A 17,546-nucleotide genomic window follows, 5' to 3' on the forward strand; every position below is an offset into this window, starting at 1 on the left:
GTCCCTGTGTCCCTGGCATCACGTCATTTCTGACCCTGCTCCCAATGCCACAGCAGATTGTCACATGCTTCACGTGGAGTGTGCCGTCCCGATGTCAGGAAACTCACACCCCCTCCCATTCACCAGTCTGACACTCTCAGGTAGATATATTTAATTCATTTAGTCCAGCTTGGTAAGACGTGCTAAAATGAAAATACTATGTTGATTCCTGAACCTTTGGAGTGACCTATAAACTCTTTTATTTCTTTGTTTTTTCTCTGATACTTGTAGGGTGGTAGAGGTCATGGCTGACATGTTGAAATAAATCCAGTTATTTTCACTTAAGCCACGTTATATTTCATATCTAATGAAATATACGTATATTAGAACATACGGAAAGAAGAGATTATTTACAAGTCAGCCACTCCTAATGTCAGAAGCAGCTGCGGCTGACAGGAGTGAGTTTGGAGTTCTGGAGCCCCATCGTCAGGGGACTCCTTTGTATTTATTCAGGCCCCTCAGAGTGCACACCCCTTGCTGAGCCCGGTTAGCAGTGGGGTTGACCTGCTCTGGCCCATCCAGAGGCCCCCGGCTGAACTGCTGGAGCTCTGCCTGCAGGGAGCAGAGCCAGACCCCTCTGCCCTCGCTCTGCCAGACGCTGACCGGGTTTCCCATCCGGAAGATGCAGGGAGCAAGGCTGCTGGGGCCGCCGCTCTGGCCGGCGGCAGCTGTTCGTCCTGAGCACGTCTGAGAGCTGGCAGGGCTGCAGGTGCCCCTCCGCCCGCTTGTCCTCAGTACTTGCATCAGGACCACGTGCCTTGACAGAACAGCATCCCTGCCATGCCACCCGGCCCAGCAGCTCCCTCTTGCCTTGGGGCCTTGCAAGCCTCTGCCAGTTGCACTGTCACCTGAGTCAGGCTTGGCAGGTGGAGGTTGCTCTTAGGGAAAACGGTGCTGCCCCCTCTCCCCTCTGCACCAGCCGTCCTCAAGTGGATGTAGGGAAGACCAGGCCCCATGCTTATACCCACCCCCTTTATTCATCTAGTCGGCACTCACTGGATGCCTCCTCTGGGTCAGCCACAGAGCTGACTGTTGAGATGCGGACCTATAAGGCAGGTCCTTGCTCTGACCTGGGTTGGGTAGAAGGGACCACCGTGGTGGCTGTATTATTGAGAGCCTTGAGGGGGGGACTTGCAGAGGGGAAAGATTTTGCAGAGAATGTGACCTAGACTCCGTTTGAAGTAGGTATCTTGACCTTCCAGAAGAAAACTCTCTTTCGTTAAAGAAAAGGTGTCTAGAAGACGTGTTTCCCTCTATCCTGTTTTTCACGTAGTAAAATTGACTTTTTGTGGTATATGGTGCTATGGATTTTCCTACGTGCACAGATTTCTGTGAGCGTCACCGTAATCAGGACCCGGGAGTTGCACAGCCGTAGAAACTGCTCCCACTGCCCATCTGTGATCATAGTCGCCTCCCTCCCCATCTCCCGGACTCCGGGCAGCCACTGAGCTGTTCTCCATAACCACGGCTTGTGGTTTAGGGAACGTCATAGAAACGGGCTCCAACAGTATTTAATCTTTTGAGCCTAGTTTCTGTGACTCAGCTTAATGCCTTTGAGATTCATCCAAACTGTTTTATGTGTCTGTAGTTTATTCCTCTTAATTGTTGTTGTGTTCCACAGCATAGATACATCTTCATGTGTTTATTATAGCCATTCTAATAGGTATGTAATGCTGTGTCATCGTGGTTTTAATTTGCATTTCCCTAACGGTTATGTTGAACATCTTTTCATGGGCTTATTTACCACAGTATATCCTCCTTTGGCAAGCTGTCAGTTCAGGTCTTTTGCCCATTTTTTTAATTAGGCGGTTTGTTTTCTTACTGTTGAGTTTAAAGATTTTTTATGTGTATTGCAGATATAAGTCCTTTGTTAGATATGTTATTTCCAAATATTTTCTCCCAGGCTCTAACTTGTCTTTTATCTCCTAACACTGACTTTCACAGACCAATTTTTTTTTTTTTCATTTTAATGAAGTTCAGTTTATTTTTTAATTTATGAATTGTGGTTTTGATGACACGTCTGAGAACTGTATGCCTAACTTCGGGTCACAAAGGTTTTCTGTTTTCTTCCAAAATTTTTTTAGTTGAAAGTTTTATTTAAATATACGATTTATTTTAAATTAACTTTTATAAGGTATGAGAGTTAGGTCAGAGTTCAGTGTTTTGCATGTAGATGTCAAGTTTTCCAACACCATTTTTGAAAATAATACCTTTTTCCATTGAAATGCCTTTGCACCTTTGTCAGAAACCATTTGGGCATACGTGTGCTAGCCTCTTTTGGAAATCTCTATGCTTACCCCTTTACAAATTTCATATTATCCTAATCTATAACAGCATAATAGTAAGTCTTAAAACCTGCTCGTGTGCTTTCTCTCCTTTTTTTTTTTTTTCTGCCTTTTTCAAAATGTTTTGACAATTCAGGTTCCTTTGCCTTTCCATGTAAGTTTTAGAATAAGCTTGTCTGTATCTTCAGCAGATATCCCTGGAATTTTGAGTGGAATGGAAATAAATCTATAGATCAATTTTTGGAGAATTGAAATCTTTATAATATTGAGACTTACTGTCCATGAACATGGTATGTCTGTCAAATTATTTAGGTATTCTTTTATAATATTACCAATATATCAGTATTTTGTAATTTTCAACATAACGATCTTGTATATAATTTGTTAGATTTAAATCTAAGTATTGCATTTTTGTTGGAGCTATTATCAGTGACAGAACTGTGATTGATTTTGGGGTGTTGACCTTGTACCTGGTGACTTTGCTAAATTCACCTATTAGTTCAAAGTTGGTTTTGTTGTTGGTGTGTTTTTTGTTTGTTTGTTTTGGTAGATTCCTCGGTATTTTCCCGTAAACAAATCATGTTGTCTGTGAATAGGGACAGTTTTATTTCTTTCTTTCCAAAATGTATGACTTTTATTTCCTTCTCTTGCCTTAGCGTGATGGCTAGAACTTCCGCAATGATACTGATTAGGAGTGGGCATCCTTGCTTTCTTCTCAGTCTTGAGAGTAAAAGCATTCATCTTTTCACAGTTAAGTCTGATATTAACTGTAGGGTTTTTTTTGTCTAATATCTTTATCAGGTTATTCCTAATGGCTGAGAGCTTTCATCTTGAATGGATGTTGAAATTTGTTAAATTTTTTTCCTACCACAATTGATATTATTATGTATTTTTCATTAGGCTGTTAATATGGTGGCTCATATTAGTACATTTTTAATTGACTTCATTTTTTAGAACAGTTTTAGATTTACAAAAAAATTTGAGAAGTTAGTACAGAGAGTTCCCTGATACCCCACACTCATTTTGCCCTATAATTGACATATTAGTGTGATACACTTGTTACAATCAACAAACCAGTGCTGATATCTTACTAACTAAAGTTCATATTTTATTCAGATTTTCTTAGGTTTTACCTAATGTCCTTCTTCTGTTCCAGGAACCAGTTTAGGATACCATGATAGATTTGGTCATTATATCTCCTTAGACTCCTCTTAGCTTTGACATTTTCTCAGATTTTCCTTGTTTTAGAAGACCTTGACAGTTTTCAGGAGTACTTGTCAGGAATTTTGTAAAGTGTCACTGTATTCGAATTTATATGATGCTTTTCTCATCATAGACTGGGGCCGTGGCGTTGTGGAAGACCACAGAGGTAAAATGCCATTTTCATGCAGTCATATCAGGGTACATACTATCATAATGATTTAACACTGTTGAGGTTGGCCTTGCTCGGTACCAATATGAAGATAAACGTTAGCTCATACTCATGTCTGCACGGAGTTCTAATCCATTATCACATGGATCCTTCTGGCCGCCTCTTGCTTATCTGTGAGAAACTGGCTCCAGCCTTCTGCCATCCGTTTAGCTAGTTGTTTGAGCCCAGTATACCGTATAGCAGTATCAGGATTTTTATCCTGTACTTCCGTGGGAAACAACTGTATCAACCAGGGTACAGTGCCCAGTGCAGTTCCTTTTGTCTTAATCTTATAGACTCCACTCATGTCCAGAGTTACTTAGGTCACCATGTTTCCTCCCACACACCTCAGTGGGCTTGTTCATACGTTTGTCATACAGGTAGATTCTCTTGTCACCGCCTGCATTCTTTCCTGGGGTCCTCCAGTCTGTTGTTAATTTGCATACGTTGAATGTATGTCTCTATTGTTATTCCTTTTACAAAAGGCCATAGAGTTGGGATCATATAGCATGTAGCCTTTCCAGAATTTTTTTTTTCACTTGGCAATATACATTTAAGATTCCTCCATGTCTTTTTGTGACTTGATAGTTCACTCTTTACATGACTGAATAATATTCCATTGTATGGGTGTTCCATAGTTTATTTACCTATTAAAGGACATCTTGGTTTCCAGTTTTTGGCAATAGGTGAGTAAAGCTGCTGTAAACATTCACGTGTGGGTTTTTGTCTGGACATAAGTTTTCCAATCAGATGAGTGAATATCTAGGAGTGCGGTTGCTGGTTCATGTGGTAAGCCTCAGTTTAGCTTTCTAAGAAACGACCAACTTTCTTCCAAAGTAGCTGTTCCACTTTGCATTTTCATCAGCAATGAATGAATATCCCTCATCCTCGCCAGCAGTCAGTACTATTGAGGGTTTTTCTTGTTTGTTTGTTTGTTTTGTTTTTAGCCATCCTGATAGGTGTGTAATTGTATCCCATTGTTTCAACGTATAACCCCCCAATGACAAATGATGTTAAGCAGCTTATCATATGCTTATTTGTCATCTGTATATCTTTCTCGGTGAGGAGGTGTCTGTTAAGCTCTTATCCGTTTTCTAATTGAGTTATTTTCTTATTGTTGAGTTTTTAAGAATTCTTTGTGTATTTTGGATACAAGTCCTTTATCAGATACCTGTTTTGCAAAATTTTCTTTCAGCCTATGGCTTTTCTTTAAGGTGTCTTAACAGCATCTTTCACAGAGCAGAAATTCATTTTGATAAAGTTCAACTTACCCATTTTTTTCTTTCATGAATCATGCTCTATCCAAAAACTCTTCCCTAAACCCAGGGTCACCTAGATTTTTCCCTAGGTGACCATCTTCTAGGTGTTTTCTAGTTTTGCCTTTTAGATTTACGTCTATGATCCGTTTTGAGTTCGTTTTTGTAGAAGATGCATATGGTCTGTGTCTAGATTCATATTTTGCATGTGGCTGTCCAGTTGTCCCAGCACCATTTGTTGGAAAGACTAGCCTTTTTCCATTGAATTGCCTTTGCTCCTCTATTTATGTGAGTTGTTTTACTCTGTTCCGTTGATCTAGGTGTTTTTTCAGCAGTACATCCTATCTTGATTACTGTAGCTTTATAATAGATTAATTTTTCAAATATTGAATCAGCCCTCCATTCCTGGGACAGACTCCACTGAATTTTGATGTCTTGTTCTTGATGTATTTCTCGATTTGATTTGCAAACACTTCGTTGAGGATTTTTGCATGTATGTCCATGAGAGATGCTGATCTGTGCTTTTCTGGTTACTGTCTTTTTTGATTTTGATATTGGAGTAATTCTAGCCTCATAAAATGCCTTGAGAAGTGTTGTTCCCTTCTCTTCTATTATTCTGAAAAAGATTATGCTGAATTGATGTGTTATTTAAATGTTTGATAGAATTTTCTGGTGAAATTATCTGGCCCTATGATTTCAGAAGATTTTAAACTATGAATTCAAGTTCTTTGATAGTTACAGGACTATTTCCGGTTATCTCTTTCATCCTGGATGAGTTTTGGTAGTTTGTAGTTTTAGATAAATTTGTCTAATTCATCTATGATATTGAATATTGTGCCTAGAGTTAGAGTTTTCCTAGAGGAAAAATTTTTTGTCAACTTAATGTCTGTGAGGTCAGTAGTAACATCCCCTCTTTTGTTCCTCATGTTGATAATTTTGGGGGTTTTTTTAATCAGTCTTACTAAAGATTTATCAATTTATTTTTCTTTTTAAAGAACCCAGTTTTGGCTTCATGTATTTTGCTCTGTCATTTTTTGTTTTCGATTTCACTAGTTTCTGCTATTACCTTTATTCTTTCCTTCCTTCTCTTCTTGGTTTATTTTGCTTTTCTCTTTCTGGTTTCTTAAGGTGGAAGCTTATTATTAAGTTTATGTTTTATGTTATTACTGATCTGAGACCTTTTTTCTAAAATACGCATTTAATACCACAGATGTCCCTCTAAAATACTAGCTGTGTCCCATAAATTGTGATATGCTGTATTTTCAGTTTCATTCAGTTCAATTTTGTTTTCATTTCCTTAAGACTTCTTCTGTGACCCATAGATTATTTAGAAATGGCTTACTTACTCTCCAGATGTTTGGAGGTTTTCCTTTTGTCTTTTTCCATTATGATCAGAGAAAATCACTTGTCTGATTTCAGTTGTTTAAAAGTTGTTAACATTTGTTTCATAACCCAGAATATGCTTCATCTTGATCAGTGTTACATGTGCATTTGTAAAGAGTATCTATTCTGCTGTTACTGGCTATTCTATAAATGTCAGTTAAAACAAGTTGGTTCACAGTGTTTTTTATTTCTGCATCCTTGATGTTCTGTCAACTATTTCTATGAATTATGAGAGAGAAGTAGTGAAGCCTTCAAGTATAATTGTGGATTTGTCTAATTATCCTTTCAGTTTTGCCATTTTTTTGCTTCCTGCATTTGAGCCCTGTCGTTAGGTACATAAGCATTTACGGTTGGGATGTCAAACATTTATTTCATTTTATTTGCTATCTTATTATTTATTACATTTTATTATCACATATTATTATTCATTTTCTATCTTGTCCCTCGGTTTTTCATTTTTCTTTCCCCTTTCTTTCCTTCCTATGGAATATTTTAACATTTTTTTATATCGTGTATGTTTTTTAACTATATTGTCTCTCATAGTTTTTCTAGTGGCTGCTGTAGGGATTATGATACATACTTAACTATCACAGTCTAATTGGAATCAATATTTTTCCACCTTAAAGTAGAATATAGGAGCCTTACCACCATGTAGGTCCTTTAACTCCCCTGCTTTATGTTATGGTGTCTTGTTTTACCCCTGTGTACATTGAAAATCTTATCTGTTGATGTCATGGTTTTGCTTTCAGTCATTAAACATATTTTAAAGAACTCAACAGAAGAACAGTCTTTGGTATTTAGCCAAATAGTTACCATTTGTTTTGTTCTGCTTTTGTTCCTAATGTTCCACACTTCCCTCTGGTATTATTTTGCTTCTTACTGAAGAACTTCCTTTAGCATTTCAGGTCTGCTGGCAACACCTTAACTTTTGTTTTTTTTAATCTGAAAACGTCTTTATTTTAACTTCACTCCTGAAAGATTTTTTTCAGAACTGGATGTAGAATTCTAAGTTGACAGTTCTTTTCTTTCAGCACGTTAAAATTGCCATTCTGCTTTCTTCTACCTCTGTGGTTACTATAAGAATTCTATAGTCATTCAAACATTGTTCTCCTATAAATAATGCAACATTTTTCTTTGTTTTCAAGATTTCTTTCTTTGTCTTTAGATTTCAGCAGCTTCATCATGGTATGTCTGGGAGTGGATTTCTTTGGGTGTGTCCTGTTTGCACTTCGCTGAGCTTCTTAAATCTATAGTTGTATATCTTTTGCCAAATTTGGAAAATGTTTAGCTATTATTTCTTTGAATGTTTTTCTTCGACACCACACTTTTCTCTCTCTCCTTCCGGAACTCCAGTAGCACGCATGTTAGACCTTTTGGCTTTTCCAACATGTCCCCGAGGCTGTTTTTGGTTGTTTCCTTTTGACATTTTTTCCTGTTTCTCTGGTTGATCATTTCTGCTGACTTATCCTCAGTCTCACTGGCTGTTCCTCTGGCATCCGCATTCTGCTAAGAAGCCCCATGCAGTGCAGTGTTTTCATTTTGTATGTTGAATTTTTCAGTACTAAATTCTCCATTTGGTTCTTCTTTGTAACTTCTATTTTTTTAAAAAAAACTCTCTGTATTTTCATTTGTTTCGTGGGTATTTTCCCTTCTCACAGCATTTTTATTACAGATCCTTTGAAGTGGTTGTCAGGTGATGTTTATCAAGTCATCACATTGCACACCTTAAGTATCTTACAGTTTTATTTGTTAATCACACCTCAGAAAGCTTGAGGGAGGGGGCGGTTGTCAGGTGATTCTAACTCCTGTGTCAGCTTTGGCCTTTACATTTGTTGACTGTCTTTTCCCAGGCAAGTTGAGGTTTTCCTGATTCTTCATATGCTAAGTAATCTGGGGTTGTAACCTGATCATTTTGAATATGATATTCTGAGACTCTGGGTCTCGTGTAAATCTTACAGTAATGTTGATATTTTTGTTTATGAGACACACGACCTGGTTGGATACAGCCCATGAGTCCTGACCAGGCTTCTGCAGGTTGTGGTTTCAGTATCCGTTCCTTTGTAGCCTCCGCAATCCCGTTCAGGTCTGCCCTCCAGGACCCCAGCAGTGGTCTAACCCTTACCTCAGTTCTCGGAGTCTTGGGCTTAGTGGCAGATCCACACGTGCCCAGCTCAGGGGCGAATCCAGGAATCTATAAACAACTTGCTGGTGTGCTTTCCCAAAGGCCTCTTTCTCTGCAATCTCCCTGGTCCTTCTGAGTTCTTGGGGGTCCTCCACGCTACCACACACTTGTGCAACTGTGCTTCCATCTAGGGCCGAGCAGTGAGAATACAAAGAAGGGGAAAGCAGTGGGTCCACCCACCTTTGGGGACCATAGCTCTTCCCATCAGAAAGGATGTTTCTCCTCAGGGCCTTCAGCACCTGCGGGCCCCCCACCACTGCAAGATTGCTTGGGGGCGGCGGTACAGGAGTTCAGAGGTAATAACACAGAGGGGGGCTCCTCCATGCTCTGAGCATCAGGGGTCCTTCTCCCTCCTCAAGGTGATGAGAGCCCTGGGCTCTGTCTGCAGCAGCAGCACCGCCGGCGTCGAGGCTGCAGTCAGTCCTGGCTGGGGGTTATTGAGGGGAAGAGTGGTAAACTGGCGCGTCGTTGCGGGGTTTCTTCAGATTCCTCTTCCCGAACCTTTACTTTCCACGGCCCTCAAATAGCTGCTCTGTGCCTTGTGCCCGGGCTCTATAAAGGCATTCAGCAGAGACAGGCAGGGAGAAGACGCTGCCTCTGTCCCCCCTGGACCAGAGCCCCTGTTTCCTTCCACTTTCATGTTCTCCCTCCCAGGTTCATTCCTGGAAAGGTCGTGTGGCCGCTTTGATGCTGAGGCGGTGTCAGGTCAGTTTAGCTCGTTTACACTTGAAGAGCACATAGTGTCAGAACTCGCCTCTGGAGTCACCTGGTCAGAAACCTGGCTCCATCCCTGATTATCTTGAGCTCCCGTGTGCCAGCCTGGGTGCCCCCTCTGTGCCGGAGGCCAGAGAAGGCAAGTCCTGGGAGGGAGAACCCTTGGAAAGTTGGAAACCTGTCAAATGGCCGTGACCCAAGCGTGGACACCGGGTTTGACGCTATGGCGGGGCATCCTACAGGTGCACAGTATCATCAGCGACCTGGCTCGCGATGTGCAATCCAGGAAGAGAGTTTAGAAAACAGTTTTTGCCGGGTTTAAGTGGTTGCGGTGGGTGTTTTTAAGTAGCCACCCAAGCTCAAATGGAGATGGCCGTGTCCTTAAGATAAGGGGGATCTAAGGAGCAGTCTTCCAGCAGAGCCTACCTTGACCTCACCCGGACCCCAGAACAGGCAGGAGATGGGGAAGGAGAGGAACACCCAGAATGTGGCCTCCGGAGGCTGCAGGTGCTCTCCACAGAGGACCTTACGGGAGAGAAAAGGATGGTGTTGCAGTGGTTGCCCCTTAGGGCACCTGAAATGATGGTCCGGCCACTAAAGACTGATGTGGTCACCTCAAGAGAATGTATTTTACACATCGATCATGGTAATCTTTATGAGCAGGTTTTGCTACATTTTAGAATGGTACCCAACAGCCGAGAGTGTTGCCCCCCCGTTCAGAGGGGTGGGGCTCAGGTCTGATTTTGCACAGGTTCAGGGCGAAGGCGCTGGCTCTGAGCACCGCTTAGACTCATAAATGCATTTGCTCCCTACAAGGTGGAATTGAGTTTCCAGGTACATTTATACAATGATGTGCTTGACTGACAAATACTGCATCTCTTGAGCTGTTCGTCCCAATACCATTGCCTGGTACATACAAGGTGAGAAACGGTTTCCCGTGGAAAACTTGACCGTGAAGCTGAAAGTGTTTGATAAACTCTGCGCTCATGTACGGGCGTCCAGTTGTTTTATTTTTACAGTGTTTTTCCCCTTGGAAGGAGGGGCGCTCTGTGACTCGGCAGGAGTCCGTCAGCGCCTGGCGCTCAGGTGGCGGCCGGGGAGCTGCGCCGCGGCTTCTCGGAACTGTTCTGTCTCTCCAGCTTCTGTCTGCACACACCTCTCACGGTATGCCTGCAGGTTTAGTAAGTTCCAGACTGTCCTCCTGGAAGACTAGGCAGCATCCTTCCCCTGGGCCAAAACACGGAAAGCAGAAACCAGCAACGCTGGGCTGTGGGAAGAAGGCAGGAGACCGGCCTCTGCTTCTTGCGGTATCGACTTGTGCTGCTTTTATCGTTTCTTTTCCGAGACAGCTATCCCTGAAACCTCTTTTTCTCCAAGTTATCACCAAGCTGCCTTGCTTTTCTTTTTTCTTCCTTTTTTTTTTTAAGTTAGGCACAACAACGGGCGACAGTGATAACGGTGAACAGTTTGATTTCAAAACCCTTTCTAAAGAAATCGCAGTAAACAGAGTCTGTTTGCCTAAGGAAACGCTCTCAGCAATCAGCTAGTCACACAACCGCCTGTGCTAATGAACCCAGAGCTGTTAACGTGGTTTCTTCAGTTAAATTGATTCATGAATTTTGAAGAGAACATTATCTAATGAATTTTCTTTGAATAGAAAGCAATTAAAAGGACAAATCAGTCTGATTAACCCCAAAGTCACCCTCCTGCCACAAACGGTGTAGAGTTTGAAATTATATCATAAAAAACTAGAGCACATTTGCTATCTTCTTGCCCTCTGCTAATCCATGTAAATTAATGAACAACAAAGTCGATTTCTTTGCTGACCCTTTTCTGGTATCACCTGGATTATGCGGGTGTTTAATTTGCTTAATGTTATAATAAAGTCTAAACAGATTTTTCTCTCCCAGTGAAGTGATTATCATTCCCTTCAGTGAAGAAGTGATTTTTATTATTTAACACGCATGTAAGGGTGTGTTTCCTTTAAGAACCAAATCGCACTTGGCCAGCTTGGCGCCGAGTGTAATTAGTGCTATTAGGGACACACTCAGGGACTGCGCCCCTGCCCGTGGAATCCTTCCCTTTGTTGCTGCGTCGGGAGCTCCCGCCCCCCGCTCTGGGGGCCGCAGCTCCGTGTCCAGTTCTCCCACGCCGTGCGTCCCCTTCGGAAAGACAATAGGTGTCGGTTCAGACCCGCCTCCTTCACATGCCAGGCTTCTCCCCAGCGCACTCCACGCCGGCGAAAGAGCTCTAAACCTGGAGCAGAGGGAGGGAATGTTGTCGTGCGTTTTCCTTTTCATTCCTGCAGCGGGATGAAGAGTGAATGCAATTTGATGTGGTTTAGTCAATTCAGATGGGAATGAAGTTGTTTTATCTTTGCAGCCCTGCTCATTACAGATGCCTGTAGCCAAGGTCACCACCAGCCCCGGTGTACCCTGGTGTTTGGCATTCTAAGCCTGCCCGCCATCGGATGTGGACAGCTAGTATAATATCAGAGCCCAGCCCGTGGCTTCCTGTTCCTTCTGTGTCCCAGCCGAAGTTGGAAATTAACCAGCGGAACAAAAGGTTTCGAAGTTGGTGTGCAAGCAGGGCCTTCTGTGCTCACGGAGAGCACTGCGTGCTAATTTATCCACACCCGGGTGCCGGGAGAGCGTGTCTCGGGCCTGCCTGGCGCTCGGGGAAGATGGGAGGAAGTCGCAGATCTGTGAGGCACGGTTGGGGACACCTGCAGAGGGGCCGGCCCACTCCGTGCCCTGCGTCGCACGCCTCTTCCTCCGTGTCGGGTGACACGGTGACAGGGCCGTGCGGAGCTGTTTTCATTGAGAATAACACCTCTGTGTATGTTGATGTACCCTCTCTTTCAGGACTGGAAGCCGTTTGTATCCAAGCTGTCGGAGCCGTTGGCCCAAATCGTGTCACTCTGCTCTCTCCCTTCAGATTCGTTCACCAGCCAGGTGCTGTGGAAGCTGCTGAAGGCTGTGAAATTCGGAGAGACGGTTTCTTACCAGCAATTAGCGGCCCTGGTGGGCAACCCCAAAGCAGCGCGGGCCGTGGGAGAGGCGATGAGAAGCAATCCTGTGAGTTTGTGTCCCCGTGGCGGCAGCATGGCCGTGGTCAGTGGGGGGCCTGGGCACTGCGCTCAGGGGGTCACAGTGTCCTCTGACTGAAGCGGGTTTCAGGGGCAGCCCGGGCTGCAGTGGGCGGGGAGGACAGGAAGCGTTTGTGGTGGGGACCTCTGGAAGAGGCATGGGTGGCACTGGTGGGGTGAAGGTGGTAAAGAAGCTTTCCCACGCACCACCGAGACCCTCCCCGCCCCACGATGCGTGTCAGAACCACGGGAGCTGCTCGTCACAGGGAGCCCGGGGCGGCGAAGCCTGGAGAAGTGGCGAGCACACGGCAATTCGTTCACTGGACAGCTGGGCACGCTGGGTGCCTAGGGTGTGCCCAACGCTCTTCCAGGTGCCGGGAGTACAGCAGGAAACAAAACAGACCCACGCACGAGAGCTTATGTTCTAGAAAAATACACGTGCCGCGGTGTTTTCAAACCCATCCCCGTCGCCTGGGGGCTTTGCTCCGTCAGGAGGTCCAGGCCGTGGCCCTTGGGACCTGGGATGACTCATGGCTTTCGGGCGTGTCCCCAAGCTCCTTCACGTCCTTGTCCCCCCTTGAGTCTGCAGTCAGGCTAGGCTGAGAGCAGGACTCACGGACCACGCAAGGCCATCTCCCCAGGGGATAGGGTCAGGCCTCAGTGTGGGGTGGCCGCAGGCCTGTCGTTCCCAGGAGTGCAGAGGTCACCTCTGCTCCCCGTCACGCCACACGTGGGCCAAGCGCTGTCCAGTCTCAGGGAGGAAGTCCGCGTGGGTTGTGGAGAGGCCGTGACGTGGGCCTGGCCAAGGCCACACACACCTGTGGAGCCTGCAGGTGGGCAGGAAGGGCACCCCTGTCCGCACAACAGCTCGGCCCTCTGGGAGACCCCACACAGTTGCATGGGGCCCTGGAATATTCCCGATCTTAGTCTCCAGTGCCCGCCAGGGCCTGCTATCACATTGGGAATGGATTCTCCCTAAAGCTGTAGGAAAGTCTCTCATATGGTAGAAGAATGCCATCCTATCAGGAAAAGCGAAGGGAGTCATCACATCATGGGATGGGAAGTTACTAATCAAGTTACTAAACAAGCTCTTTCCCTTGTCATCACATCATGGGATGGGAAGTTACTAAATCAGAGAGGCCCCACTTTTTAAAAACTTGCTGTGGCCCTGCTGTGTTTTCAGAACTACTTCCACCCCTGCTCGCAGGGCAGAGGCTGGCGTTTTGCACACCGCGTTCGGCAGCTCTCGCCACTCGGCTCGCGGCCGCCCGAGGGCAGAGCCGGTGTCTCGAGGAGATGGCAGCTTCTTGGCCTTTCTCCCAAAACGGCACTGTTGCTCTTAAGCAGCAGCTCCTGGAGGTCTGTAGTGGGGGCGCTGCCTTAATGTACATCTGACCCGGAGAAGAGTTTTCTTCCATAAGAAAATATCTCAGATCGTCAGGAGCAATATGTGATACGATGACACAGCCCCCCACTTCCGGTGTCCCTGGTCTCCACGATGGAGGCCGGTGGATCTGGTCAGCATGTCGTTTTGCACCTGTTGTGCCGTAGTGGCGGCGGCCCAGCTACGTCGTTCGCGTACGCCTCCTCTGTGCGCTACGGGCCGCGTTTCCGCGCTGAGCGTGGGGTGACGGTGAGTCAAGTTTCTAGGTGTAGTTACTCACGTCTCCCAGTGAAGCTTACGTCACACCTTCCCTCTGGGAGGCCACCGTCTTCTCCCAGGTCCACTCAGTTTGGGGCAGTTTGACTTTGCTCTGGATAGAGAGACCACCCAGAGCGTGCTGTGGTGTCCACTCAGGGCCTCGAGGGAGAACTCTGGGGACTAACTTCTTTGCACCCTCCTGCTTCACGGCGTCACCGTGCTGTGTAGAAATTCTCCCTCTGTCCCCCATCTCCATCCCTGTTTCAGGCCACGCTCCTGTTCACACCCCACGCGGAGACGTGGTCCTTCTGCCCGGCCTCCCGGCCTCCCGCCCTGAGGTTGGCCTCGCGTCCTGGCACCGCCCGCCCCATCAGCAGGCGTGGCTCCCATCCTTGCCGTGAAACAGCTCTGCTCACTGACGCGCACAGATGAGCAGCCCCTCACCTGCCCCGTGACGCCCGCGGTTTCTCACTCTGCAGTGGCGAGGCCTTGGCTGTCCGCCGATGGCGCTTGTGGTGATGTTCAGAAACATTTATTGTCCTGTAACCAGCGGGACTCTCTCCTCTTGCTATTGATCTCTACGACTGTCGCTGCTCAAGTATGGCCTCAGCCACTGAAATTTATAAAACAGGATCTCACAGGGCTTAAAACTCTACCGTCCGTGAAGTCCTAGTCTCGACATCCCCATCGCGTGCCCACGCCGAGGGTGGCCATGACGACACACTCGGGCGGAGGATCCTGCCCGCACCGCGTCCCCTCTTCTCAGCTCCCTTCCGTGCCAAGGGTGACAGGAGGTGGTGAGCCCTCTGTGGCCTTTCCCTGGGCGTTCCTCTGTAGTTGGGTGCTGCCTGTGACTCATGCAGGGACCTCAACTTGATGAGAGGCTGCAGAGGACCCGACAGAGGCCTCCAGGTGTGGCTCAGAGGCACCGGAGGTGCCCCTGCAAGGAGATGCCTGCTGCGTGGTGCAGCACGGGCAGCTCGGCGGGAATCAGCCGCCCTCAGAGGGGTCCCACAAAGTTGGTAAAAGAGAACCTCCTCAGAACGGGCCGAGGGATCTCAGTGGCGACCCAGGGACCTGAGGGAGGAAGGGGCCTAGTCAGGGACTGGCTGGCGTGTCCCCCTTCTCGGCGCTGATGGCAGGGGCCCGGCCACAGCACCACACACGTGGGCTCCAGCACAGATAGCACATCGTAGAGGCTTACCCGCTGAAAACATCTTGTGTTCCGGCCGGGAAGAACGGTTGTGCATTTCAGCAGGAGAGCGGCAGGTGGATGTGGAATGTTCCAGACCACCGTGAGGCCCACTGCGCACCGATTCCTTAGGCGGCTGGCGGTAAAAGGACACGTGCTGGCTCCCGCGACGGCACGTGCTCTTGGCCTGGGCTGCTCTCCCCACGCCAGGCTGAGGGGCGGTTTTTGCGGTGGTGTGGTGGGGGAGTTTCGTCCCATTCCAGGTCCTTGGCTTTTCCATGGTTTCCCGTGAAGGAATCAACAGCCCAGGTGAAATGGTTTCGCAGCCTTCCGGAAGACCCTCTCTCAGGCCCAGCCTGGGGGACAGGCCGTCTTCCGGTGGGGCGGGTTGAAGAGGCCTCACGCCCTCCCCGGTAAAGCACCCTTCCACTCATCCTCAGACAGAATTTGCTAAATGCAGTTCAAAGGCAATCAGTACTTGCACAGAGAGTTTCTCCACCTTCTAAACAAACGCATTCCTGAGGAGTTAGTTTATTCACAGATTGCCATGAGCGTTAATGACCCCCTGAGCCTTGTCCTGCCCGTCACCCAGATGGCTGTTGATAAAGATTTAGCATCATGTTCTAAGTGTCAGGGCTGTCAGTGGGGCTGAACCATTTGACCAGAAGAAAAAACGCACAGGGAGCCATTGATTACAGCTTCTCGGTGTCACTTGTTCACCAGGATTTAGGTATTGATGAGGCCGCAAGTGAAAACAGGCTCTTTCCCCTGTGGGCTGCTACCCACAAGAACAAAGGCGAAGCTGGAGAAAATATTCAGCCGGCACCAGAATCAGAGGGATTCCATTATTGATCGAAAGGCCCCTTCGTGTTATTTTTGTTGGAGACAAATCTATGGGTTTGGAAGTTTTATAGCATTTGAGAAAGGGTCTGTGTAAGTGATGGATTCGCGTACTGGATGAATTAGATTTCACAGCGTGAAGATTTCAATGCAGCTGTGATATTATGAGCTTCGTGGCTGTTGATAAAAATTGCATTTCGTGTAGCTCAGGCTTTAAAGGAGAGGGCATAGAGGGTGCAGATCCTTTGAAATGTCCTGAGGGCCCCAGTGAATTTTAGCAGGTTTCGTCATCTTGATAGTCTGAAACTTGCCACCAAAATTAGCACCAGCAGAAGCAGTGTTCCCATTTCCGGAGGGGAAGATAACTGTGTGTTTGGGAAGACACCAGTTCTCCATCAAAGACGAAGACTGGTCACAGCTATCTTTATAATTGCTGTTCCAGGCCAGCAGTCCTGTTATCTGCGTCCTGCATAGAAAGGGAGAAAGGTCCACGTTACACACTTTGTTACAATTTCATAGCTTGTTGGGCGAGAGGGAAGAAAATCAAAGCTCACTTGTGAAATCTGCTGTTCGGTAGGAAAACTGAATTGGTGCCTAAATGTTTGTAAGACTAAATTGAATTAAATGTCTGTCTCTTTATCAGTCAAAAACTTGAATTGTATATTACCTAATCATGTCCTCCCAGCAATTATTAATGTACTATTGTATTTGATGAAAACCCTCAATCAGAGCAAACAATCTGTTCTTAAAGTTTCCCGCTACTCCCTCCAGGCAGATGGGAGCTGGGTGCTGCGGGCAGGACTCGGCGGGACTCGGCAGCGTGTCTGCTTCTCGCTCAGTTAAACTGCACTGGAGAGGAAGTCTGAGCTCACCCTCCCTGTGCGGGGTCAGAACCCCACAGACGATGCGAGTTACCATGGCAACTCTAACTTCTGGTCCAAGGCGGGACTAGTCTGTGATGTGCGGGAAGTCAGATTCCCACCTCCCAAGCCAACTTACTTACGTGCCAGCGCCCCCAGGCCCCGCCTCGGCGGTCCCCTGGGGGCAGTGTACAGAGTGTGGGGCTGGAATCCCCTCTCGGCCCCCAAGCAGCTTGTCAGCTTGGGCCAGAGGCTTAACGTGTCCCGAAGTTGAGAGCGCCTGGTCTGGGCTCGTTGGAGGATACGATGTCACGATGTGCACATCAGGCATGCTCTCCCCAGAGCATCATTACTGAGGCAACGTGTCTAGGACAGGGACTGCGGATCCAGCCAACCTCCTGGGACAGGTGCAGCCCCACAGAGGGGCACTTCCTGGCAGGCGTGTGTGTGTGTCTGGTGCCCAGCAGGTGACACCCTGCTCCACCCACAGTGAAGGGCCTCCGGTAAAGGCAGAAGTAGGAACGACCGCCCGAGGGAGCAGGGGGTGCCCAGATACCATGAGAGGAGGTTCCCCCCACGGGTGGGGTCTTTCAGGGTCTGCGCCCAGCTCCCCACCCCGGCGCCATCTCCAGAGTGGGCCCCGGTTCCTGTACC

General features: G+C 47.0%; 1 protein-coding gene across 9 annotated transcripts in view; it reads left to right on the forward strand.

The window, feature by feature from the left end:
- Positions 1-17,546, forward strand: part of MGMT (O-6-methylguanine-DNA methyltransferase) — a 285,335-nt gene that overhangs the window by 262,600 nt on the left and 5,189 nt on the right. For all 9 annotated transcript variants that reach the window (XR_003797035.1, XR_003797036.1, XM_029245271.1 and 6 more), the window contains one exon: positions 12,208-12,347. Coding sequence is in view for 7 of the 9 variants with exons in the window: in XM_029245271.1 (XP_029101104.1) it covers positions 12,208-12,347 (140 nt within the window). In the remaining 2 variants the exon portion in view is untranslated. The remainder of the gene's footprint in view (positions 1-12,207; positions 12,348-17,546) is intronic.

The sequence above is a fragment of the Monodon monoceros genome, unplaced genomic scaffold (assembly GCF_005190385.1).
Source record: "Monodon monoceros isolate NGI ecotype Baffin Bay Population unplaced genomic scaffold, NGI_Narwhal_1 Super_Scaffold_4, whole genome shotgun sequence".
NCBI lineage: Eukaryota > Metazoa > Chordata > Mammalia > Artiodactyla > Monodontidae > Monodon > Monodon monoceros.